The 25324-nt window shown below is 37.0% G+C and overlaps 1 protein-coding gene across 1 annotated transcript in view; it reads left to right on the forward strand.

The window, feature by feature from the left end:
- Nucleotides 1-25324, forward strand: part of CEP128 (centrosomal protein 128kDa) — a 477957-nt gene that overhangs the window by 13693 nt on the left and 438940 nt on the right. The window contains exons 3-6 of the mRNA XM_011949470.1: nt 10392-10553; nt 12578-12664; nt 20883-21009; nt 22033-22151. Coding sequence (XP_011804860.1) covers nt 10407-10553; nt 12578-12664; nt 20883-21009; nt 22033-22151 — 480 coding nt within the window. The 5' untranslated portion in view covers nt 10392-10406. The remainder of the gene's footprint in view (nt 1-10391; nt 10554-12577; nt 12665-20882; nt 21010-22032; nt 22152-25324) is intronic.

Raw genomic sequence — 25324 nt, forward strand, 5'->3', positions numbered from 1 at the left:
CCCTGCCTTGAGGGTATGACTTTAATGTTTATAGTTGATTGTCACCTAGTTTTGGCTTTGGGTACTTTCAAGGCCAAAGACTCTGTATGAGTTTCCTGGTTATAGAAAATCTTTGCGTGATGGCTTTCTCTGATGCTGGTTATAGTAGCAATGTGCTGGGTTTGTGAACAGGTTTACTCTCTCCTGTGGGGCTGGAGTGAGAAATCTTATGACGCTTACCTCATTCCTCAGTGGTATGCACTTAAATTTTTTTTTCTTTTTTCTATTGTTTTATTTACTGGGTTGAACAGTTCAGGCTATAGGCCAGTAGGAGGTACCCATGGTGAAAAACAGCTACAACTAAAGCAGCTGGGTAAATGCAGTGTCCCAGTGGTGGGCAGAGGCCACAGCCTTGACAGAGATGGCTGGGGAAGCTCTCAGTGAAATGCACTGAGGTCTTTTTGTGGGCAAGGGAGGGAGCCACCACAGCCTCCCTTCCGGGCCACCAGGAAAGTGATCCATCTCCCAGTCACACTATGCACACTCTGCTCTGACTATTCCCATTACACAGGCACCTCTTTTCATCTGTGTAGAGGGGGATTGTGACTCTGGCTCTCTTGCAAGCCTGAACCTGGAGGACACTCCTCTTGTGGGGAGGCAGCCACTGTGAAGTGTTATAGAAAGGCTGTCTACAGATGCACCCATGCCATGCTCCTGTGGGAGGAGCCCCAGCTGTGTCTGCAGTGCTGAGTGAGGGGGAGAAAAGTCCCCTTCTCCAAGATCCTTCATGAGCACCAAGGCTGCCTGACAATTGGGGTAGAGCCGCATACTTTCCCTACTGAGCCCAGCACTGCACCTGTGCCTCTGCTGAAAGAAACTTCCCACAAGTGGAAAGTTCAGGGACTCAGAGCCTGCAGTCTGGTTTCTTTTGTCCGACGGAGTGTCTGCCCTCTTAATGTGGTACGCTCCCCCTTACCCTAGGAGTAGCAGTTTCTGAGGGCCAGACTACTATGAATCTTGCTGCTGCTCTGGTTCTAGCCACCTCGTGGGGCTGCCACATTCTAGGCTGGTGCTGGAGAATGTCTACAAGGGATCCACTGCTGTGAACTGTCCTCCAGTTTCCCAACAGTGAGTACTAGCATGGCTCTGATGAGGGTGAGAGGAGAGTGACACACTCTGTGAGATTTCCTTGGTTATAAATAGCCTTAATGTGTTGGCTTTCTCAAATGCCAGCTGTAGTAGTAATGTACTGGGCCTATGGACAGACTCAGGGCCTCTTGGTTAACCAGGGTGATGCAGGCAGTGGTGGTAGCTGAGGTCATGCATAACATTTTCTCTTCCTGAGCACTATGATGTCCCTGCAGATATTGTAATGGGCTGTGCTGGTTTGCTTCCAGCCTGTAGGTAGTGCTTGCAAAAGAGCACCAGTTGCACTATTAGTGGTGGGAATTGTGCTTGCCTTATGTTACCCAGGGGAGGTACTCTGGTGTCTCAGGCAATGGGTGGGGCCATGAAGCATGCAAAAGTCTCTGTCGTGTTAGGCTACCAGAGTAGGTGGATGGGCAAAGCTAGTCGGAGCTGGGTCAGGCAAGTCCACACTCTGGCTCCCCACATTTGAGTGCAAACAGTGGCCCCGATAGGGATTAGAGGACAGTTCCCTGGTCACAGGGATAATGTTCCAGGGAGGAACACAGCTACCTCTGCTGTACAGAAGAATCCACAAGGGGAAGGATGGGGTGGCAGGTGGCAGTAAGCCCCTCTTAGCTCCCATGAACTTGGCAGGGCAGGTCTCATACCCACGGTGTTAGCAGTAGCTAGCTGGGTTCCAGGCAGTCCTCAAAACTGTCCCAAGCCATAAGTGTTCCCAACTGACACAGAAACCAGCTTTTAGGTCGTGCACCTCCTGGTCAGCCCGTGAGGTAGAGGCTCCCAGGTCCTGTGCCTGCAGCTCTAGCACACTTTCTGCCCACCCCTCGGTTCTGACCAAGGGCGTTTGTCCCCACTAAAGATTATATCACAGGTCTCAGTTGGGAGCTTCTCTCAACCTGTGACCACTGCCTCAGTTAACCAGCAGACTTCAGGTGAGGTCCCTGGTGAGGTAGGATCAGAAATGGCTTACCTCTGTCCCTGCTTGGGTCTGGGAGTAAACATGGTTTGATGCTGCTCCTTTTCATAAAACCTCACTGCTCACTAAGTCAGCACCAGCGCTGGGTAGGGTTAAGGTGTTCTCCTGTGGCCTGGATTGCTCGGCTCCCCAGTGGGAGAGTGTATCATGGAGGCAGTCTCTCCCCACTCATGTTCTGGCAACTACCAGTTTTCCTCCTGGTTTATCGTGTAGACTACTGCCCACTGCTTCTTTCAAAGGGTTTGTGGTTTCTTTCAGTGTTTTTAAGTTCCTGTGTTGCTTCTTGGAAGAAAGTTCGTAGCATGACTTTCTGCACACTATTTTGTTTTTCCAAGTGGGAGAGGCATGCCAACAATGCCTCCATTCCACCATCTTGGAGTTAAAAAACAACAACAACAACAACAAAACACAAGCCTTCCAACGCTTCCTATGACACAGTTTAACATTATGCTAGCTACAAAGGAGAAATATTTAAAGACCTTAGCTCTATTTGTGAAGAGCCCAGGCAATGAAGGATGGATTTGGAGTTGAAAGGCAATTCATTGATTACTGGGAAATTGTAACAGTTTTTTTTTCTTGCTGTTTTGAAACCCTTCTTTTTATAACTTCTGTTATACAGTTTCCCCTAGTTTTCCACCTACTTTTCATGTTTCTTCTCAATCTCATTTGCCACCTCCTCTGTCTGCCTTTTGTATATTGGAGTTCTTCCAGGGTTTTCTTTGGTTCTACTTCCTTTCTCACTGTGCATTTTTTTCTTGGTGATCTTATCCACACCTATACTGATGACTATCAAATATTTCCTTAGACTCACATATCCAGTTGCTTATTAGACATCTTTAGTTTGATATTTCCTCCCTGAAACACAAATTGATCCTCTCTTTGTAATTGAAGCTTAGACAAGTTCAATTTAGAACATATGTTCTCCTAAAAGCTCTTTCTTTTCATTGATTTCTTTGCTCAGTTTAATAGTTCAGCATCCACCCAGCTACCAAAACCTAGAACTTGTGATTCATCTTTTACACTTTTACCTTGCCCTCAGAGTTAATTCATCCCTGCTACACTTCATCTCCGCTGCCACTGGCTTAGGTGCCCACCATTCATTACCTAATAGATTGCAACAGCCTCCCAGCTGTTCTACTGTTGATGCGCTTATTACCATGTTACTCCCCACTCAGGATTCTTCAGTTTTTTTTCTTTAGTTATAGTAGTGGCTTTCAAGTGTTTTTATTTTTTTTTGAAAATAGTAGAATCATTGAAAAAAACCCATGAAACCATAGCATGAAAATCAGATGAGGGCAGAACCTCCCTGGTAGAAGGATGCAAGAGCTGAGCTTATTTGGATCCTGTCTACTTTTCTCTGAGACAGTTTTTAATTGGATCCTATTTCCTTGTTTCATCCACTTGTCAAACTTATGTGCATCCTTCAAGATGAGTGGAAAAATCCTAACCTGACTCCCCAAGGATTTTGTTGTATTACTTAGCTCACCATTTATAATACACTTAAAAGTCTTTCTCTCCTGTCAAAGACTATGACTTATTTATTTACTTTCATCTTTCATTTCTAAATGTAGTGACAACTCATTACACGATGAAAAATCTATTTAAGTATCTGATTCTGTTTCCTAATGTATTATGTTCACTAACATAACAGAACTGACTGGTGGACTGGACAGTTTTTGATTTTGATCTTTTATAAATTTGCCAAAAGGCTTTGAGCAGATGAAGTTACAGAAGAGCACCGACGTAAAGAAGACAGGTACAATTGTTAACTGTTTCTACATGGTAATGTCTGCTGGCTTGTTAACTTTTTCACTTGAAGGATGAGGCAAAGCTCTCAAGTCCTACAGCTATTGAAACTCTATTAGTCCATTTTCACACTGCTTTAAAGATACGACATGAGACTGGGTAATTTATAAACGAAGAGGTTTAATTGACTTACAGTTCCGCATGACTGGGGAGACCTCATGAAACTTACAATCATGGCGTAAGGTGAAGGGAAAGCAAGCTTGGACCTTCTCATATGGTGGCAGGAGAGAGAAGAGTGAGGAGTGAAGAGGGAAGAGCCCCTTATAAAACCATCAGATCTTGTGAGAACTCACTATCATGAGAGCAGCATGGAGGAAACTGCCTCCATGATCCTGTCACCTCCCATCAGATCTCTCACTAAATGCATGGGGATTATGGGGATTACAATTTAAGATGAGATTTGGGTGGGGACACAAAGCCTAACCATATCAGAAACAGTAAGAAATACATTCTAAAATTTGAACTTTGTTAATGATTAAGCGTCAAATACACTCTCAATTTTCCCTTACCCGCTACATATCAACACAATTACCTTGAACATCTTCTTTGAGGACGATTACCTTGGACAGGGACAGCTGAGGCACTTGGAGGCCACAGAAGCAATCACCTACTTAACATGCACTAGTCAATCTTTGTGAAATATCACCCCTGATGCTGGGTGCTTATCTTTTATGGAACAGCTTGCAAATCCTAATTGTTTTAAACTGGCTCAGAGGAAAAGAGATTTGAGATTCAATAAATTACAGCTCTCATACATACAAATGTGCAATCATTATAATGAAGACAATCTGATGGTTCTTTGGGTCAAATAACAAAAGAGGTGGACTTGAGTTTGTAAAGGCTCATTGCCAATCCTCTTATTCCAAGGGTTGAATGCAGTTTTACTCTCTTTAGTTGCAGTATTCAAGTTTGCCTATGGGCATTTGTTTTAGATGGATAGATCCTCAGTGGGAGTGAATTGATGAGGATTCGTTATTTGCTCTGGTGGCTGTATTTTTTCTTTTTAAGGTTCATTAAGACAGAAGCAACAATATTTATGCCTTTAAATACTGATTTGTTAGGAGCAGCTAAATAAGCTATTGTAAGAATTGTAATATCAGACCCAGAGCTTGCTCTAAGATTCCAGACTTTCTCCCAAGGTCAGCCATCTTAGTCTTCTCTAGAGATTTGGAAAAAGCTCACGTCTGAAAAGTAGACAGCACAAATGTTGTTGCTTTCTTGTTAGTAAGAAATTTTGTTGCACGAGCAGGTGGTAGTAAGCTGCAGAAGAGTGTTTACTGTTTTTTCTCCAGTTGAAAGAAATACCTTTCTCAGCTTTAATCAGAATTTAGGTATTTATATTTCTTTAAATTGTTATTCAAGAGTTTGGTCATTCTTCAAATTTAGCAGTTCTTCCTTTTCTTTCATCAGTGTGTTCTGTTTCTCCCCACTCCCCCTTTATCTCTGCCCTTCCCCACACCTCTAAATTTATATATTGGTTGTCTTAGCTTATTTTTTGTTGTTTATAAGAGAATACCTGAAACTGGGTAATTCATAAAGAAAAGGGCTTTTTTTCTTTCAGTTACAGGGGCTGAGAAGTCCAAGGTTGAGGGGCTGCATCTGGTGAGAACCTTCTTACTGGTGAGGACTGTCTGCAGAGGCCTGAGGCAGCATAGGGTATCACCTGGTGAGGGGGCCAAGCATACTTATTTGGTCTCTCTTCTTAAAAAACCACCAGTGCCCACTAATCCATTACTCCGTGTATAGATTAATCCATTCATAAGGGGGGAGCCTTCATGACCCAATCACCTTTTGAAGGTCTTACCTCTCGATACTGCCTCATTGGGGATTAGATTTCAACGTGAATTTTGGAGGGGACATTCAAACTATAGAACTGGTCATTTATATACACATACAGATAACATATAACATTTATTATGAAATTGGAATTCATGCCTTTATCCCGTGCTGTGTCATTAAATGTTCTTCAGAAACAAATTTTTTAATGTCTGTTCATTGTATAGATATACCTTAGTTTAACCATTCTTGTATTTTGAAATTTGAGAATTCGAGTTGTTTTTATTTTGCCTCTATTACGGTAAATATTTTTGTATATAAATTTCTATATGTATTCTAAATGATTTTATTAGGAGAAATTTTTGGAAGTGTCATTACCAGGGCAAAGGTATAAGCTCTTCTTGATACTTATTACCTGCTGACATCCAGACAAGTTATTCAAATTTGCATGTTCCCATTAGGAAAGTGTAGAAGTGCTCCTTCCCTACAACCTCGCTAACCATAAACATTGCCATTTAACAGAAAACAATTACATAGTCTAGAAAAGCATCTTATTGTTTAAATTATATTTCTTAGATTATTAGGTTAAATGTCTTCTCGTGGCCCTGAATATTTGTTTCCTTATGTGACCACTCTCAATATGTTTTTATTGACATGAAATGAAATAATAGGTAAACTTTAATTGAGGAAAATATTTTCAGAGGCCTGGTCAGTTTTCATTAATGCCAGTGATATTACTATTTACCATTCTTTTATAAAATTAGTTTTTAATTATAGTGTAAAATAATACATTGTTAATGACAAAAGAAGAGTGTATAATTGACGCTTATTGCTTTGTAGTTTTCTTTTTGAGTCAGTTATATTAAGGGGCTCTCAGGATTTTCATGGCCTTCCATGTATTCTACTGTAGGTTCTGATTATGTGGTGTGAGCCTCTTGCCAACTTCAGCGGCCACTCTATTCTCATCTGCTTCTCCCTCCATCAGTCCTGTGTCTGGGGTGTAGTGGTGTTGGCTGATGATAGATTGGTGACTCTTGGTAAGGATGGACTTCTGCCACTATAGCTGCCTTCTGTGTTGTGGCACGAAGGGTTAGTTAGGTGCTCTGTTAGTTAGCTATGGGAATCATGTTTGACCTTGTGTTGTGAGTAATAGTGGAAGAAAATGCCAGATTTTTATCAACAATGAAAATAATCTAACTTCTATCTTTTATTGTAATGAGATTTTAAAATTTTACTTAGTTTAACATTTATGAAACGTATGTAATTAAAGCCCTTAGATAGTTGCTGAATGTTTCATATGCTTAAAAAAAGCCATGCAAATTTCTCAGATATATCTCATCTTAAATCTTGATGTCTCTGCAGGAGTTCCATCAGATGCAGGAGTTTGAACATCTTTTATTGCTTACAGTAACTTAACTTTATAGCTGAAGACTTTGTGTGTGTGCTAGTGAAACTCATGCCAGAACGTGTGCTTCTGTCTTAGTAAAAGTATGTAATCCTAGTGGGGGTAAGTGAGAGATCATTCTTTTTTCTTGTGTTATATGACTGTTGGAGATAATTTATGTTTATGTTGTTCTTAATTTTATTTTATGCCAGTAAGATTTTCTGCTTTAGAGTTAAATGCAGATGCCCCCATACCTTTACTTGTTAATATTTATCAATTCAGTGCAGTGTGTTTTTTATAAAAAAAGACTTTGAGGTACCCATGCCTGTGGGAATAGTATAAAAAACAGCCTGGAGAGTTATACATGAAATCATGCTAGTGATTATCCCTGGGAAAATGGGGCAGGAGTAGTACTGGGTGAAGGAGGGGTGGCTGGAAGGTACTAAGACTTTATTTACAGTGTTCTAAATATTTTACTAAAAACTCTCAAAGGTACATCTGTCAGAATGATAGTATTTGTTAGTTCTTGGTGGTAGATACATGCATGTTTACTTTATTAGTCTGTACTGTTTTATATCTTAAATATTATCCCCAAATTTCAGTTATAATTATTTTTAGTCATCTTGAGACTTAAATTGTCTACATAGTAGAAGTGTCTGACATGCCATTTATATCTGGTGAAGTTGTCTTCAGATAACTGATTATTATTAAAATTTTGATACTCTTAGAAATATCACGTTATCTCAAAAACAGTTATTTTGTTTCTTGTTCTCATTAACAACTGTTATAGTAAGCACATTGGCTTTTTCAATATTAACTTTTTATTCTGCCTGATTTCTTATCTTCAGTGATTTATTAACTTCAATCTAGTTTCCACAATTATGACTTGTTAAAATGAAAATTGTTATGCTTTAAGCTATAGAATTTTGATATGAAAGAGACAGATGCCAGGCATAATTATTATTTTCTCTTATATAAGGGATAAAAGGAATAAGGAAACAAAAATCTGGGACCCATGGATTGATTTGTTTCAGGGTTTTATTAAATGTATTAGTATAGATATGTCACTTAGTTTTTTTCCTGGTGCCTAGTTAAGATTTTTATATTATTACTTGATATTTCCCTTTTTTCTTGATATTTTTATGCTAACATGAAATGAAAGAGAGTTGAGGAGACTATAGACACATGTAGGCTCTGGCCTGCACCTCCAGTCTTTAGTACTTTTTGTTAATTGTTAAGATTGTTAACTCTTCGGATAAACGGACAGCAGAGCACAGTGGGAAGAACATAGTATTGAGGACAGAGAAAGCCAGCTGAATCTTGGTTTTGCATTCTACTTATAATTACTGTAGGGAGTTGCATGTTATTTTATATCTTTTAGCAGTAGCATATCCTCTATAAATTGGGGGTTAATAGTGTTCGCTTTAATAAGTTGTTATGATAATTAAATTGGGTTGCCTTACATAAGCATCTGCATAGTAACTGGCAGAATAGCAGATTTTTACTAAATGTTGATCTTTTCCTGCCTTCACTGATGGGAAACGCTTGATGGGAAGTACTATAACTTAGAGTAAAAGATGTTAGGTTACGTGGCGTAGATTTATGAGATGCATACAAGTGATTTCCTAAGTTTAAAATGTGAACATTATCTGTAAGATGTCTTTTCTTCTAAAGAAAATACTTTTTTCCTTTGGACTTAAGCAATTGTGAGCCAGGAAAAGCAAAGCCAAACAGTTGCTTCAGTCTTAATTTCTTGCTCATGTTTCCTTATGGTGGGAGGGACTGACATCATGGGTACTATACCTTTGTACTTATATGTAGGAGAAGACAGGCAAGAACCAGAGAAGACAAATGCAGAAGGAAGTTAAGAGCTCTGGGCAGAGGAGGAGCACAGGTGTTCCGACAGGGTGTTCTCTAACCCTGTCTTAGCTAGTGTGAAGAAGTTGGATATTTCACTGATTCTTTTTTTTTGATACAGCAGTAACAGACTGTATTTCATTTTAAAAAACCTAAGCTTATGGCAAGGTTTCTTGCTTGTTTATTTATTTGTTTAGTTATATTTCATCTAATATTTTAAAAACACAATTGCTTTCATTAAATGCTTTAGGACATGTACACGTTTAGCAAATTCTCTTTATTTTCTCCTTAAATGTATGATCGGTGTACTTCCAGATGCATTCAGAATAAAGATCCTGGAAGTCTAAGATACTCTATTATTCAAGAAATGTTTCCTCAGGAGACTGAGGCAGGAGAATCGCTTGAACCCGGGAGGCGGAGGTTGCAGTGAGCCAAGATCGCACCACTGCACTCCAGCTTGGGTGACAGAGTAAGACTCCATCTGAAAAAAACAAAACAAAAAAAAAGAAATGTTTTATCACACTGTGTTTAATCAGCCAGCAAAATGGCCATGTAGATTTTAGAAAGATTCTAGCAATTAATGTGAAAGTACCATTAACCCACCATTAAGTAGAAAATGAAATTATTGCGATACTCAATACACTTTCACTTTTTATCAGTTGAGTTTCTCTGATGGTTCTTTGTTCTGAACTTATTTAGTTTCTTCAACTTCTCTTAAAAGGTTTCCTGAAACTTTTGAGATTCCCTTGCATGAAATAATTTTTTTAATGCATTAAATAGAAAACGGAGGTAAGGATGGAAGAAAAGCATGTTTAGAGAATTATCTACTGATGCCTATACTCAGGATGTCCGGCTTTCTATTTTGGTGGAGATATTGAAGATGCCACCTTCTCACGTATCTGTTATTGTAGAATTTGGACCTGTATTACAGCATTTGTTTAATTCTACTGTATTTTAAATCAAGGTGCATGAGAGTTGTCAGTGTACACTGAATGAGACCGTCTTATTGTAGGTCATGCTGTGTGTCTTTACCTATGTTCTTATAGTGGAATGGACATTAGGCAAATATTAAGATACCTGCCGGTCCTAACTTTAGACAATGCCTGTGTTTTTCTCATCTACCTTACGGTGTTGTTGGTAGGATTAAGTGAGGTACTAAATGTGAAAATACTTTTAAAATTTGGAAGCATTGCATGAACCCAAAGGATTATTATCACTGGACTTGTAAACATGACCAAAATCATATCTGAGGAATTGCTCCCTTAAAGCAGAGAAAACGAAGGAGGGAGAATTACATGGGGAAGTGACTTCTTGTGTTTTTAAGCTATGTATGTAGAAATTACAGTGTACAAAATAACTAATGGGTTGAACAACGACAAGAGATCAAAAGTAAACAGTTATATTAGTCTTTTATTTCTATGCTTTTTCCTGTTTCATTAACCTTGACCTATATTTATTTCAAAGGATTTGTGTACATCAATGGCAGAATCATCCAGCGAATCAGATCACTTTCGCTATCGTGACCGATTGAGTCCATGGGCTGCCAGATCAACTCACAGGGGAGCTCGAAGTCTTCCTACAGTAGAAGTTACCGAGAAGGTCAACACTATAACAAGTACTTTACAGGTTAGTTTAACAATGGTTGCATTTAATAGTATTTAAATAGTTTGAGCTGCTTAATCGTTTCAGTCAGTGGATTAGTTTTCTTGCTGCTGTAACAAATTACTGCAAAGCTAATGTCTTAAAACAACACAAATTATTATCTTAAAGTTTCATATGTCAGAAGTCAACACTGGTCTCATTGGGTCTCGGAGTGTTGGTTGGGATGTGTTCCTCTCTGGAGGCTCTAAGGGAAACATCTATTGCTTTGCCTTCTCTGGTTTCTAGAGGCTGCTCACGTTTCTTGTCTTGTGGCTGCCTTCCCTCATCTTCAAAGCCAGCAGGGAAGGGTTGGAAGGGTCAAGCCCTTCTCACATCCTATGACTTGACTTCTCCTGCCTCCCTTTTCCTTTTTTATGGATGTTGGTGATTTCATTGGGTCCACCCAATAATCCAGGAGAACCTCTCCGTCTAAAAGTCTTCAGTGTAATCACATTTGCAAAATGCCTTTTGCCATGTAAGGTATACATACACAGGTTGCAGGGATTAGGATTTGGATATCTTTGAGGGCCATTATTCTGCCTATGACAGACAGTTGGTAAAGATATTTGAAATATGTGATAGGTGGTGGAGAGTGTTTTAGGATAAAGCAGTATTTCTGCATAAAATATTGTGAGAGTGAAACCAGTACAAATGATGATAGTTTAGCTTCTCATGGGCATGTGCCTTTAGAGAAATTGCTCATTTTGGTGAGGTAGATTATTTGTGGATGAAAATAAAGAGATTCCATTTTGATGTAGAGGCTAATTTTTGCCAGTATTTGGAGGTTTGAGTTAAGGCATTTTGCTTCTTTTTCTTAGAAAGGGCTTTAGAAAAGAGGTGGGGGAAGGGTAACATAGCTATATGGGAAAAAAGAAAACTCAGAATGTATTTCCTACTCATTAATCCCTTACCTTTGCCTTAGCCTGGCTAAGCATGGATTTTGGCTTTTAATTGCTTTGGATTAGTATGCTTAGATAAGAAGAAGATAATTTTTGGTGGCGAAGGCATGCTTTGATTTGAAAACCAGAAGACCTATCCTTTTTAAACTTATTTAAAGTAACATCGTGGGCTGGGCTGGGCATGGTGGCTCATGCCTGTAATCCTAGCACTTTTGAAGGCTTAGGTAGGAAGATCACTGAGCCAGGAGTTTGAGACCAGCTTTGGCAACATACTTAGACTCTGTCTATACACAAAAAAAAAAATTAGCTGGGCATAGTGGTGTGTACCTATAGTCCCAGCTAATCAGGAAGTTGAGGCAGTAGAATTCCTTGAGTCCAGGAAGCTGAGGCTGCAGTGAGCCATGATCATGCCACTTCGCTCCAGCCTAGGTGGCTGAGCAAGACCCTTTCTGATCAATAAGTAAGTAAGTAAGTAAGTAAAGTAAGCAAAATGTAAGTAAAGTAAGATAACAATGCAATTTTGCAGTATGAATTCTTGTACTTTCCCAACAATGAAGCACATTAATAGGTATATATTTTTGAGAGAAATATCTTGATTAATCTCCCAGGTAAAATCTAGCATATTTAGATGAGAACCATTTCTATTGTGATTAAAATTAAATTTGTTGTTTTTCTTCTCATCAAGTTCTGAGGTAAAAGAATAATTGAAATAACATTGATCTTAATGATTTTCTTCTCTCGCATACGGTCTACTAGATTTGCTGTTTCAGGATTCCTTTTCTATAAAGAGAGTGTGAATTGGTTGAGGGGCACAAATTGAAAATTGTGATTGTGAGAATTAATGGTTTGTTGCCAACTTACTAGGGAACCTTGAATAAGGATTTACATTATGTGCTGCAGATATTACACAAGTAAATTGCAGTAGGATTTGAGTTTCTTTCAGTAGTATTAAGATTTACTTAATATGTATGAAGTACATTGATACTCAACTCAGCCATGATAAAATTTATACATTTTACAAACTGTTGACTTAGTTGATTGACATCCTACTAAGATCGATTAGGAAAAAAAGTATTTGGAATAATTAATTCAGTCAATTTTCTTTATCAGGATACCAGTCGGAACCTGCGACAAGTGGACCAGATGCTTGGACGATACCGAGAATACAGTAATGGACAGGCGGGTGCGATAGAACATGTGAGAAACTACATATGTTTGCATTTTCTCCTACCCAACATTTTGGGAATGAAGTGTTTTGGGGAATGGGGATGTGAGCTAAAGGAAATAACCATTGTGAAGTGCTTTAGATTTTAAACTGATTTATTGTTTTATAGTTCAAATTTAGGTTAGCTTGTCAGATGGACTGCTAACTAGCTTACATAAATTAGATTCTATTGAATTTGAAGGCTTTACATCAGAGAGAGAGAGGAATTCAAGACATGAATTTAATGGAGACTTGGTAAATTTGGGCCATGGAGAAACCCCTCATGCAGAGTTAAGAATTTCAAGGATGATTTATTTTGAAGTAATAAGTGTTCATTGTTAAAACAAAAAATGAAAAATTCCTCTCTCAAAGCCCCTTTTTAATTTTTTAAAATTTCAATTGCTTTAGTGGAACAAATGGTTTTTTGGTTTCATAGATGAATTGTATAGTGATGAAGTCAGGGATTTTAGTGTACCTGTCAGCCATAGAGTATACATTGTACCCAATAGTTTTTCATCTTTTACCCTGCTCCCAGCCTTCTCCCTTCTGAGTCTTCAATGTCCATTATACCACTCTGTATCCCTTTGTGTACGCATAGCTTAGCTCTCATTTATAAGTGAGAACAAGTGGTATTTTGTTTTTCATTCCTTAGTTACTTCACTTAGGATAATGGCCTCCAATTTTATCCAACCTCCCTTTGAGCCCCACTCAAAAAAGAGGTAACAATTTTGAGAGCTTCATGTTTCCAAACATTTTCTATGTATTTACAAGCATATGTACGATTTGCTTTAAAAATGGAATCATATTAAATGTAATGTTATACAACGTTTTAAAATTTAATAATGCATATCACTTTCCATGTAAGTTTGTGTAGCACTACTTCATTGTTTTGGATGGTTATACAGTATTCCATAGTATGAATGTATCTAGTTTTTCTTCTTATTATAAACATATAGCTATGACCATTATTATACACAACCACACATATGTCTTTGTAATCCTGTAGGATTGCTGGAAGTAGAATTGCAGGGTTAAAGGATATGTGCATTTAAAAATTTGCTGGATATTTCAAAATTGCCCTTTCAAGGATGTTCCAGTTTATACTTACTTTACATGGGGATGTAAGAAAGAAATGTACTCCAGAGTTCTGGCATAAAGTTAATAATGTATTTTTAATTAATGTGTTGCTAATTCTATCTTCTACTTTTCTTTCCTTTGGAATTGCTTACTCCTATCCTGTAAACTCTTGGAAAACCAATTAAATTTATTCCTTCATGTTTCCAATGATGGGTATATATACAATGTAATGAAAACACTAAAATCACATTGTATGTGTAGCTATCATTGGAAACACGAAGGAATAATGATTGTTTTATACATACCTGTGTTGTATTGAATTGTCACGTAACTCCCAAGTTGTAATTGATGACTTGTTTTTTTTTTTTTTTTGTTTACAAAGTAAAGGTATAGTCATCATTAATCACTTGTAATTGCAAGCTAATTGGGCATAGGGAAACATATCTTTTCTCATAAGGGTTTCTACTATTTTTATTTAGAAAATGAGTTCGGACATCCTTGTATTTACAGCATTTTTATGATTTATGATGTACTTGACCAATGGAGCTCTATAGACTTTGTTATATTTGGGTAGCTCATGAAATGTTTCAGATTCATTACCTTATTAATAATGGGAATTGAGTCTTTGCTTTTTAATTTATTAGTGAAAAATTGAAAACATTCTTGTTAACCATTAGCAGAGTATAGTCCTCCTTTGTAAAGTTGAATATTAGATCCCTACTTAGGGTAGCAAATTTCCTTTGAATTGGGCAGTTGGGAAGTTAAATTATGTATACCCAATTTTAGGTATGATATATTCCATAGCAGTAAATATTGCAATGTTAAGAAAGCAATTTTCAGTGAGGATCCATTGTCATCAAGTCTCTTTGGTAGGCCTAGAGTTGAATAATGATGAACTTTCTGAGGGAATAGTTTTTTTTTTTTTTTGAGATGGAGTCTCGCTCTGTCACCGGGTTGGAATGCAGTGGCATGATCTCAGCTCACTGCAACCTCTGCCTCCCAGGTTTAAGCGATTCTCCTGCCTCAGCCTCCTGAGTAGCTGAGACTATAGGCGCGTGCCACCATGCCCAGTTAATTTTTCTAGTTTTAGTAGAAATGGGGTTTCACCATGTTGGTTGGGATGGTCTCGATCTCCTGACCTCGTGATCCGCCTGCTTCAGCCTCCCAAAGTGCTGGGATTACAGGCTTGAGCCACTGTGTCCTGCCTGGGAGTGGTTTTATAAATGGGAAGTAAATAAACTCAACAGATATTTCCATTTGAGTTGTAAATACATTTTTAGGGAATGACAAACTCTTTTAAATAGCTTCTCCGGATTAAAGCATTCTATTTCATCATTCTGTTTATTTTTTACTTCTATTGTCATTGCCTTTAATCATAATGATAAAAAGTGTCATTTACTGAACAACCAAATCTGCCTTAGGCACTGTTCTAATTGTTTTACATAGATTATCTTATTTCATCCACAAAATAAAACATGTAAGAAAGTTATCTGATGGGATGAGAAAGATGCAGACAGGACTGGGGGCAGAAGTGAAAGTAGTACAGCGGAGGAAAGCAAATGAAGCTTTTCTTTGGTCCTTCTGAATCACAATATTTCTATTTTTAAATTTTTATTTATTTACTTATTTTGAGACAGAGTCTCACTGTGTTATCCAGGCTGGAGTGCAGAGGTGCAGTCACAGCTCACTGTAGCCTTGAACTACTGGGCTTAAGCAATCCTCCCACCTCAGCCTCCTGAGTAGCTGGGACTCCAGTTGTGTACCACGACACCTGGCTACTTTTTACTTTTTAATTTTTTAGTAGGGATGGGAGCTTACCATGTTGGCCAGGCTGGTCTTGAACTCCTGGGCCCAAGTGATCCTTCTGCCTTGGCTTCCCAAAGTGCTGGGATTACAGGCGTGAGCTACCATACCTGGCCTGAATTATAATGTTTTTAATGATCACTTCTGTTTTTTGGAATACCCATTGTTGCCCAGATGATCTCCTTTCATAGATTTAGGTTGCAATGTAGTCAATCCTTTTGAGTTTTATATGCATTCTTTTTCAGTTCATTAACCTTGAGTTACATTTTGTTTCTAATCAGAGTTTTTCCAAATAGAGACATCAAAAGGCTTTTGGAGATCTCTGTGACAATTTTAAAACTTAGTATTTTATTTTTATGGTAATCTAAAAGCATCTACAGTTATTTTTCAATTCATTTATATATCAGTTTCCAAAATAATTGATTTCCTACATCTTCTTATGGTGACCAATGACTTTTTTACCCCTTGAGTATCATTATTAACTTACAATTTATGCATTTTTAAAGTGTTTTCATCCATTGAAGTTAATGTTTTTATTTATGCTCAAATTGTTTTATCTTTGGCTAGATGAAGCCTACTACATGCTTAAGTCTGAAAAAGCATGTCTTGATGATTTGGATAAACTACCTGTGTTAGTCCATTCTTGCATTGCTATAAAGAACTACCTGAGACTGGGTAATTTATAAAGAAAAAAGGTTTCATTAGCTCACGGTTCCACAGGCTGTACAGGAAGCATGATGTTGGTACCTGCTCAGCTTCTAGGGAAGACTCAGGAAACGTACAATCATGGCAGAAGGCAAAGGGGAAGCACATATGTCACATGGCCAGAGTAGGAGCATGGGAAGGAGCGGAGAGGTGCTATACATTTTTAAACAACCAGATCTCATAATAACTCACTCACTGTACAGTACCAAGTGGGGATGGTGCTAGACCATTCAGAAGAACTCTGCTCCCATGATCCAATCACTTCTCACCAGGCTCCATCTCCAACACTGGGGATTATAATTGAACATGAGATTTAGGTGAGGACACAGATCCAAACCATAGCCATTCAATTCCAGCACCCAAATTTCATTTGCATTTATACTGGTACACAGTAGTTTCCATTGCTTCAGGCTAATATCAAAAGAACAGAGGGTGAAAGAATAGACCTAATCTTTAAATAATGCATTTATATCAAGTGAGGTATTGATATACATTATATTTGTGTTCTGTGATGTCCATTTTACAGTATTTCAGACAGGAGAAAGTGGGGGAAATAGGATCATCATTTGGTATCTGGTGAGGTAGTCCTACTAGACTCAAAAGAATTTACAGCATTGTAGTTAGTACCACAGTCTTGGGTGAGATGGATTAGTTTTAGGAAAATATTATCATCCGTCATAGAAAATTAATATTAGATTGAGTTTTATTAATATTATTTTGTTTTTATTTCATTTTGTTTGGTTCGGCTTTACACCTAGTAAGGTGTTATAATCCAAAAGAGTTTAAAACAATTTTTATGACTTCATATTTTCTCTCTTTATTTCTTGGTTTTTGTGTTTTAGGAGTTACCAAATCGGCTCCATACATCATTAAATTTTGTGCAGTGTCTGTTGTGTTGTGTTGTGACTACTTCAAGTGTAAATTTTAATTCTATTACATTTTTAGTTTTATGTTTTAGGTGCAAACATTGTTTTTGCCATAATGCTTGGAAGAGTAATTTAAAATAGCCTTTATTTCATTCATCTCCCTTTACATTACATAATTTTATTTTTTGGACCTTATAAATCATCCTGTTCATCTTCAATGGCTTTGGATATATCTTTTTAGAGTTTTAAAATGGGGTTGACAAATCATTTTTGTAATTTTTGTATTTTTGAAATAGTTTTTGAACATCTTTTATTCTTCTTAGATTTTGGGGAAATGTTTCATTTCTCTTTTCTTTAATGTTCTTCTGTATGTCCCATGGTAACTTTTTTTCTTTTGTTGGCAGGGAGTGTGTGTGTATATGTGTGTGTGTGTGTGTGTGTGTGTGTGTGAAAATTCATTTTATTTCTCAGCTTTTAGTTACAGCTTAGGATTTGTTAGCAAATAAGCCTACATAAAAAGGATGCTGGCAAGATCTGCTTTTGGCATTGGTAGATAAGATTATTTTGGATCAACTCTTCTACTGAGAACAACTAGAAACATGAAAAAAAAAAGTAAAAAAATAATATTATGAATCCATCAAAAAACTACTAAAGCAGTAAGGAATTTTGTAGTCAGGATCTGGCAAAAAACTTAAGTCCAGAAGGGTAAGTCTTATATTTGGGACTTTTTTCCTCCTTCAAGGTGATAGCTGATTCCTAAAGAGGCGGATTAAAAGCAGAGAGGCTAGGATCAGAGTTATCAATCAACTTAAGAGGCTTGGAAGACCAAAACTGGAGTTCAGGAGCCCTTCAGCTTTCATGGAGACCCCAAAGGGTGACAGTATAGGCAAAGTGGTGAATTGGAAATGAGAAGTGAGAAACTGAAAATAGAACAGCCTTCATAGTAACAGAAGCCTGTCCTTGAACCACTCAATTCCTAAGTGGATTAAGGTGATTTGATATTGCTAGTGACCCTAACCTGACTTTCTATTAGAAACAGAACCAGATTCTTCTGAAGAAAGATGTCATCCTCTCGAACTTTAAATTATCTCTTCAGCTTTTCATGTAAAATGTCTATCACATGATAAAGAATACACAGACATAAGAAAATATAAAAGGTATCTGAAAACCAAGGGAAGAAGCAGACAATAGAAAAATATATGGGACTATAAGGTAACCATCAATAACATGTTTAAAAAATTAAAAGAAAAAAGGAAGAGATTTGGAAAATAATTGAAAACTAAAAGGAACCAAATGAAAATTTCAGAAACTGAAAAATAAGATAAGTAAATAACCAACTGACCTTTAATAAATGAAGTGAACAATAGCTTGTGTGTAGTTGAAAGAGAATTCATGAATTGAAAGACAAACCAGCATAAGATATCCAAAAAGACTGGAAGAATGAAAGATTGAAAAAATATAGAAGAGAGAAAAGAAGCATTTGGTAAAAAGGTATAACTTAAATGCAGTTGCATTTCCAGAAGGAGAGGGGAGAGAGAATGAGGCAAAAACAATGTTTGAAAAGATGATGCCTGAGAATTTGCAACATATGAAATTTATTAAGCTATGGATTTTGTGATCTCTATGGATCAAAAATGGAATAAATACACATAAAACTGTACATAGTGATACATAATAAAACCACTGACAAAGGTAAAGAGAAAATCTGAAAAATAGCCAGAGCTGAAAAGGCAGATTACCTTCAAAAAGAAGCAGTAGTAAGAAATGATAGCTGACTCTGCTTGCAAAAGGATACTGAAATTGAGTTTAGCTTGAAAGATGGAAATAATAAACACAGCAAAAGTTAAGAGAGCTGATTTTACATTTTTGTTCTGACACTAATTTGTATGATCTAAAGTCACTTTATATTTCTAGTCTGTTTCTCATGTTACAGTTTGAATTTGAGCTTTTAAGCTTTAACATTGTTTAGTTTTATTCTGATAATTTTGTCATAGATTACTGATATACTACTTTGTGGTCACTGCATAAAATCTCTGGTCTACTTACGTGTTATGGTACATATGTGTAAATTACTCTGAAGGTAAACCTTGATTTTCCTGGGCATCATAGTATGTTTTGTGGATTGATGCTGAGTTGTTTTTTTATTTTTATTTTTTGAGACAGAGTCTCGCTGTGTCACCCAGGCTTCAGTGCAGTGGCGCAATCTCAGTTCACTGCAACCTCCGCTTCCCAGGTTCAAGCAGTTCTCGTGCCTCATCCTCCCGAGTAGTTGGGATTACAGGCGCCCGCCACCATGCCCGGCTAATATTTTGTATTTTAGGAGAGACAAGGTTTCACCATGTTTGCCAGGCTGGTCTCGAACTCCTGACCTAGTGATCTAGCCACCTCGGCCTCCCAAAGTGCTGGGATTACAGGCGTGAGCCACCGTGCCCAGCCGATGCTAAGCCTTATAGCTGGCTGGTGAATACTCAAGGCAGGATGGTATTGTACATATCCCAGTTTAGGGAAGGAGGAAACACAGGGATGTGGAAATCCTCTTTTTTTTTTTTTTTCCTACAGAAATGAGAGGGACAAAAGAAGTAGATTCCTGAAATTCTAACTCTACTTCTTTTAATACAAATTGTTTCAATTTGGGCTCTCCAGAACAGCCAAATCCAAACAGCCAGACTGAAAAAGGATTTGCTTTGTTTGTGACTCATATTCTGTTTCATCTGTGCTTTTCCTTCAGTTGAGGCTCCTTTCTTTCTGCTCGTTTCCCCAAGTAAAGCAACTTGTTCTCCCCATAAATGGTGTTCTACCTTTTAACGCTGGCTGAATTTAGGAAACCCTGTCTTCTCAGTGAATCGTTTTGTTTACATAGAATGTCAAATTCTATTTCAATAGTTATAGATGACTTGTTCCCTGGATCCATGCATTATGTTTAAAATTATTACTTTCTATTCATCCTTGAATAAGATATCTAGACCCGAAGTTTCCCAGCAATTCAGGGTGTATAGATTTTCTTCAGCTTTACTTTTTTTCCCCTCGGGTCTTAGTCGAATCCTCTTCTCAGGTCTGTAGTTGTGTACAGCTCTGGACATTATTCTCAGTATTTAGCATGTTTTTATTTAATGTAGCTCTTTAAGTCTAAAGATATGTTTTTATATGTCCCCTGTTGGCTGATTCCTTAATATACTGAATAAAGCATTTGGACAGCTGTGGTTTTTAGTGTGTACTGGCAGTCTGATATCTGACCCAATCATTTTCTGGGATTTGAAGCCTTGGAATGACTGAAAGAGGTATTCTGATAATACAGTTGGACAGTGTACATTGTTTCAGTAGCAGCTGTCACTGTGACAGCTGTTTAGTTTCCTATTTATTGTAGACCTGGAGTTTCTGAAGGAATGTTTAGAAGGGAGGAAAGTTTTCAGTCTTCCTTCAGTTGTGTTGACCTTGTTATGTTTCTTCACACGAGTGGTGCACCAATTAGACATTTCAATGTGGTTCTGTAAGCCCTTACACAGTAGACATCTTTTCCACATCTGGCAATAAAAAATGGAATAGGTAGTGACGGATGCCTTTTAAAACCAGATTTTAGTATTGGTTCTTAAAATGTTTATATTTACTATTTTTATATTTTAAACATAACTTAGTTTAACATTTTCTGATTTTTTTTGGGGGGGAACCCAGATATTTCAGAAATAGCTTTGAAAATCTTTGGTCTATTCGTATTTGGAAGTTGTTTAGGAAGAATAACGCTTCATTATATTCTTTAAATTAGTTAAAAGAAAGCTTGGAACAATCAATCGACCAACTCCGAAGTCAACGTTTATTGAGAAACTCAGGAGGGAGAAGTATTTCTGTTACAAGTTTGAGTGCAAGTGACCTTGATGGTGGCACTGGGCCAGGTAAACACTTCAAATGTTCTGGAAAACATTTTTTTGTTTTAAAAGTATTTTTGAAGTAGATATTGAATACATTTAATTTTTGGAGAAATATGACCCACGCGTAACTTCACGCAGATTGGATGATAGAACATTTGTTGTTCAGGATTTTATAGCACATAATTTGAAATATATTAAAGGATCTTTGTTGTTATATTGTTTCTTTCCTTAGACTCTGTAGACCACATTAGAGCTTTACCTGACAAAAACCTGGATTTAATTGTCTGCTGCCAAAGAATCAAAACAAATACATAAATAAGATTCACTATGTGATACACTTTTTAGGTTAAGTATCTTGTCCTAGCATAATACATTTCACATGTCTTATGAAATATTCTGTGATATTTGTTAAGACCAGGTGAATTTTAGTCTTGGCATGCAGGTGGATATGAATGACTAGCTTAGAGGTTATGACCGTTTGTCCTAATTAATCTTATTTACACTTTTGTATAGCACTGAGATTCATGTTTGAATCGAAAAGCCTGCAGTAAGGGGAGACGATTTAGATAATTGAACATTGGTAGCTTACATTGTTAATATTACTGTTGATTGTGATAAAAAAGATTAAAAATTGGGCGCTTATTATGTAGTTTTTATTTTTATGGTGTTCAGATTGTAGATTACGTAGTTTGAAAAATTGTGTTTTTTAGTATTAAGTTATATTAAGCGGTCATACAAATTTTTTATTTAGCAATTTATTATGTTTATATGAGAAAATATGTTGCTTCTTTGGAAAGTATAGCAGATTGAAACTTTGGAGTGTTCTCTTTCCAGGTTATTTCTGTTTTTCATTTTATCTGCTTTAAGAGCACAATTAATGCTAATTTGGTGGAACTTTATAGCGATAGCAAGATACTTGGGAAATAGTCTGGGTTAGGGACATATGTATATGTATATCCATGTCTGCCTTGTTTGTACTGAGTAAAATTTTAGATTGTCTCTTCTATGCAGTGTTTTAATACATTCCCTTTTCTTTCACTTGTGAAGAGAGCCATCGTTTTCCACCTACCTCACCTCTCAAGGACTATGGGGATCCACTGGGTATTAAACGAATGAGATCAAGAACTGGTGTCCGCTTTGTTCAAGAGACTAATGATATGACTCAGGTACTTTGTACAATTCTGTAATTTGTGTGCAGTATTTCCTTATGTTTCTATTTTATATAAATGACTAACACTTGAACTTTTTAAGTTTATATTTTAACCAATAATTTGATCATTAGTAACTTTATACTGATCCCTTTGATTTTGAACCAAATAAATGACTTTATTTTACTTTTTATTATTTTTTTCTTATTGAAAAATCATAGTTGTATACATTTATGGGGTATAATAAGATGTTTTAATATATGTATACAGTGTGGCATGATTAAATCACGTTAACATCTATCACCTTGCTTATCTATCATTTTTCATAGTGAGACATCTGAAATGTATTCTGTCAGTTATTTTGAAATATTTAATACATTATTATTGACATGGTCACCCTGATGTGCAATAAATCTCAAAACCTATCCCTCCTGTCTGTCTGAAACTTTGGACTATTTGATCAACAACTCCCCTTTCTCTCCCTCTTCACCCCCTCTCCCCACCACCTTCTGGTAACCATTATTCTCCTCTATGTTTCTATGAGTTCAACTTTATTAGAGTTCATACACAAGTGGGATCATATAGTATTTGTATTTCTGTGCCCAGCCTTTTTTACTTAGCATAATATCTTCAGATTTATCCATGTTTTTGCAAATGACAGGATTTCTCCATTTTTAAAGGCTGAATAGCATTGTGTTGTGTATATATACTACATTTTCTGTATCCATTCATTCACTGATAGATGCTTAGGTTGTCTGCAGATGTTGGCTATTGTGAAGAATGCTGCAATGAACATGAGAGTGCAGATATCCCTTTGACATATTGATTTTAGTAGCTTTGGGGATATATCCAGAAATGGGATTAATGGGTCATATGGTAGTCTTATTTTTAGTTTTTGAAGACCCTCCATACAGTTTTCCATAATGTCTGCACTAATCTACATTCCCACCAGCAGGGTACAAGGGGTCCCTTTCCTCCACGTCCTGTCCAACACTTATCTTCCATCTTTTTGATAAAAGCCATTTTAGCAGGTATGAGGTGATAATCTCATTGTGGTTTTAATTTGAATTTTCCTAAAGTTTACTGATGCTGAATATTTTAAAAAATGTACCTATTGACCATTGTTATGTCTTCTTTTGAGAAATGTCTGTTCAGGTCCTTTGCCCATTAAAAAATTTTTTTTTTTGCTATTGAGTTGTTTGAGTTCCTTATATACTTTGGATATTAATGCCTTGTCAAACATATGGTTCGCAGATATTTCTCCCATCCTGTGGATTGTCTCTTCACTTTATTAATTGTTTCCTTTGCTATGCAGAAGCTTTATAGTTTGATGTGATCCCATTTGCCTATTTTTGCTTTTGCTGCCTGTGCTTTTGGGGTCATCATATCCAAGAAATCATTGTCTAAATCAAAGTCATGGAGCTTTTCTCCTACATTTTCTTCTAGTGGTTTTATAGTTTCAGGTCTTGTATTTAAGTGTTTCATCCATAAGGGCCTAATTTCATTATTCTGCATGTATGTGCAGTTTTGCCAACACAGTTTATTGAAGAGACTATCCTTTTCCCATTGTGTGTTTTTAGCACCTTCATAAAAAATCAGCTAACCACAAATGTGTGGGTTTATTTCTGGGTTTTCGCCTCTGTTCATAGGTTGATGCATCTGTTTTTTGCCAGTGCCGTGCTGTTTTGATTACAAGCACTTTATAATGTTTTGAAATTAGGGAGTATACTGCCTCCAGCTTTGTTCTTTTTTTGCTTAGGATTGTTTTGGCTATATGGGGTCTTTTGTCATTCTATGTGAATATAAGATTGTTAATATAGGATTTTTCAAGTCAACTAGTTTATTTTCAATGTACAAATCATCTTCCCTTTGCTTTGAGTTTGTTATGGAGGATTATATCTTGCAGAACATTTAAAAATGAGCTTAATTGGACATGTTTTGTTTCCTTTCTTGTTCAGCACATTTTTCCGTAAGCCCTGCTAAGTCAGCTACTTTCTCTTTTACTAAGTTTGGTTTAGTATGACCAAGTTAATCTTTGTGTGGTTGATCTACTGATTTTCCTACCATTAGTGTTTTTCTGATTGTTGAATCATAGATAGAGCCATTTGCTATTAAGTAAGAAATTCCATACTTTATATATTCACTAAAGATTTCTGAAGTATTAGTTGTGTGGAAATCTTTTTCTGCTTCTTTAAAGAAGTTCTCTGCAGAGCTGTAATTTTTCCTTTTGTTGTCTTAAGTAGCTAAATTAAATAGAAAAGGGCTGGGGGAGTTCTGCACTTTGACCTTTTGGTTTTGGTAGTTTTAGGATTAGGTACTCAAGTGTATCTTAAGATACTCATCTGTAGCTGTCATTTGTTACTGCATGAAGAGACAACAAAATCAAATGTATTAGAAGACACCCTGTGGAAACTTTTCCTTGACAATATTATTTTTTTGATAGTTGCACCTTGCAAGCATGGACTATATGATGAAGCCCAGAACAGAGAACAATATCTTAACATTATTCATTTACTGTTTCCTTCTGTTTATTTAATGTCTCTGTTATTGGGATAATGCTTACACTTGGAAACAGTGATGAGCAGAAACCTTGTCTTTTAATACGTTTATAATCTAGAGGAGGAGCTAGATATTAACTAAATACATAAATACAACCTTATTTATGAATTGAGATGCATGCTATAGTGAAAAGATGCATAGGGCTACAGAATTGTATGGTAGAGGACATGCCCTGGCAAGGAGGGCTTCCTGAAGAAAGGCTGACTGAGCTGAGATCTGAAAGTTGAGTAAGAGTCATTCCAGGTAGAACAAAGAGCTTGGCAGGAGGGAAGATAGCCCCTATGAGCAATTTAAAGAAGGCCCACCAGGCTAAACAAATGTGAAGGGCTGAGATTATGTAGAGCTGTGTAATAGGGCTGACAAAATTATTTTGAAAAGATCACTCTGGCTGTAGTGTGGAAAATGGAGTCAATGTGGGTGAACCAATTAGAAGGATATTACTGTGTTCTGGATGTGAATTGACGGTCACTTGGGTTAGGATAGATGGAGTCGGAGAGAAGGAGGTAGAATTAAAAGCGTTTTAGTGTATAAAATGGAAAGGTCTTGAAAATTAGATAGCCATGTGGGGAATGCAACAGTGAGTGAAAAGGAAGTGTCAAGGATGCATCCCCGGATTCTGGTTTGCTAAATTG

This window comes from Colobus angolensis, unplaced genomic scaffold (genome assembly GCF_000951035.1).
Source record: "Colobus angolensis palliatus isolate OR3802 unplaced genomic scaffold, Cang.pa_1.0 Scaffold3, whole genome shotgun sequence".
NCBI lineage: Eukaryota > Metazoa > Chordata > Mammalia > Primates > Cercopithecidae > Colobus > Colobus angolensis.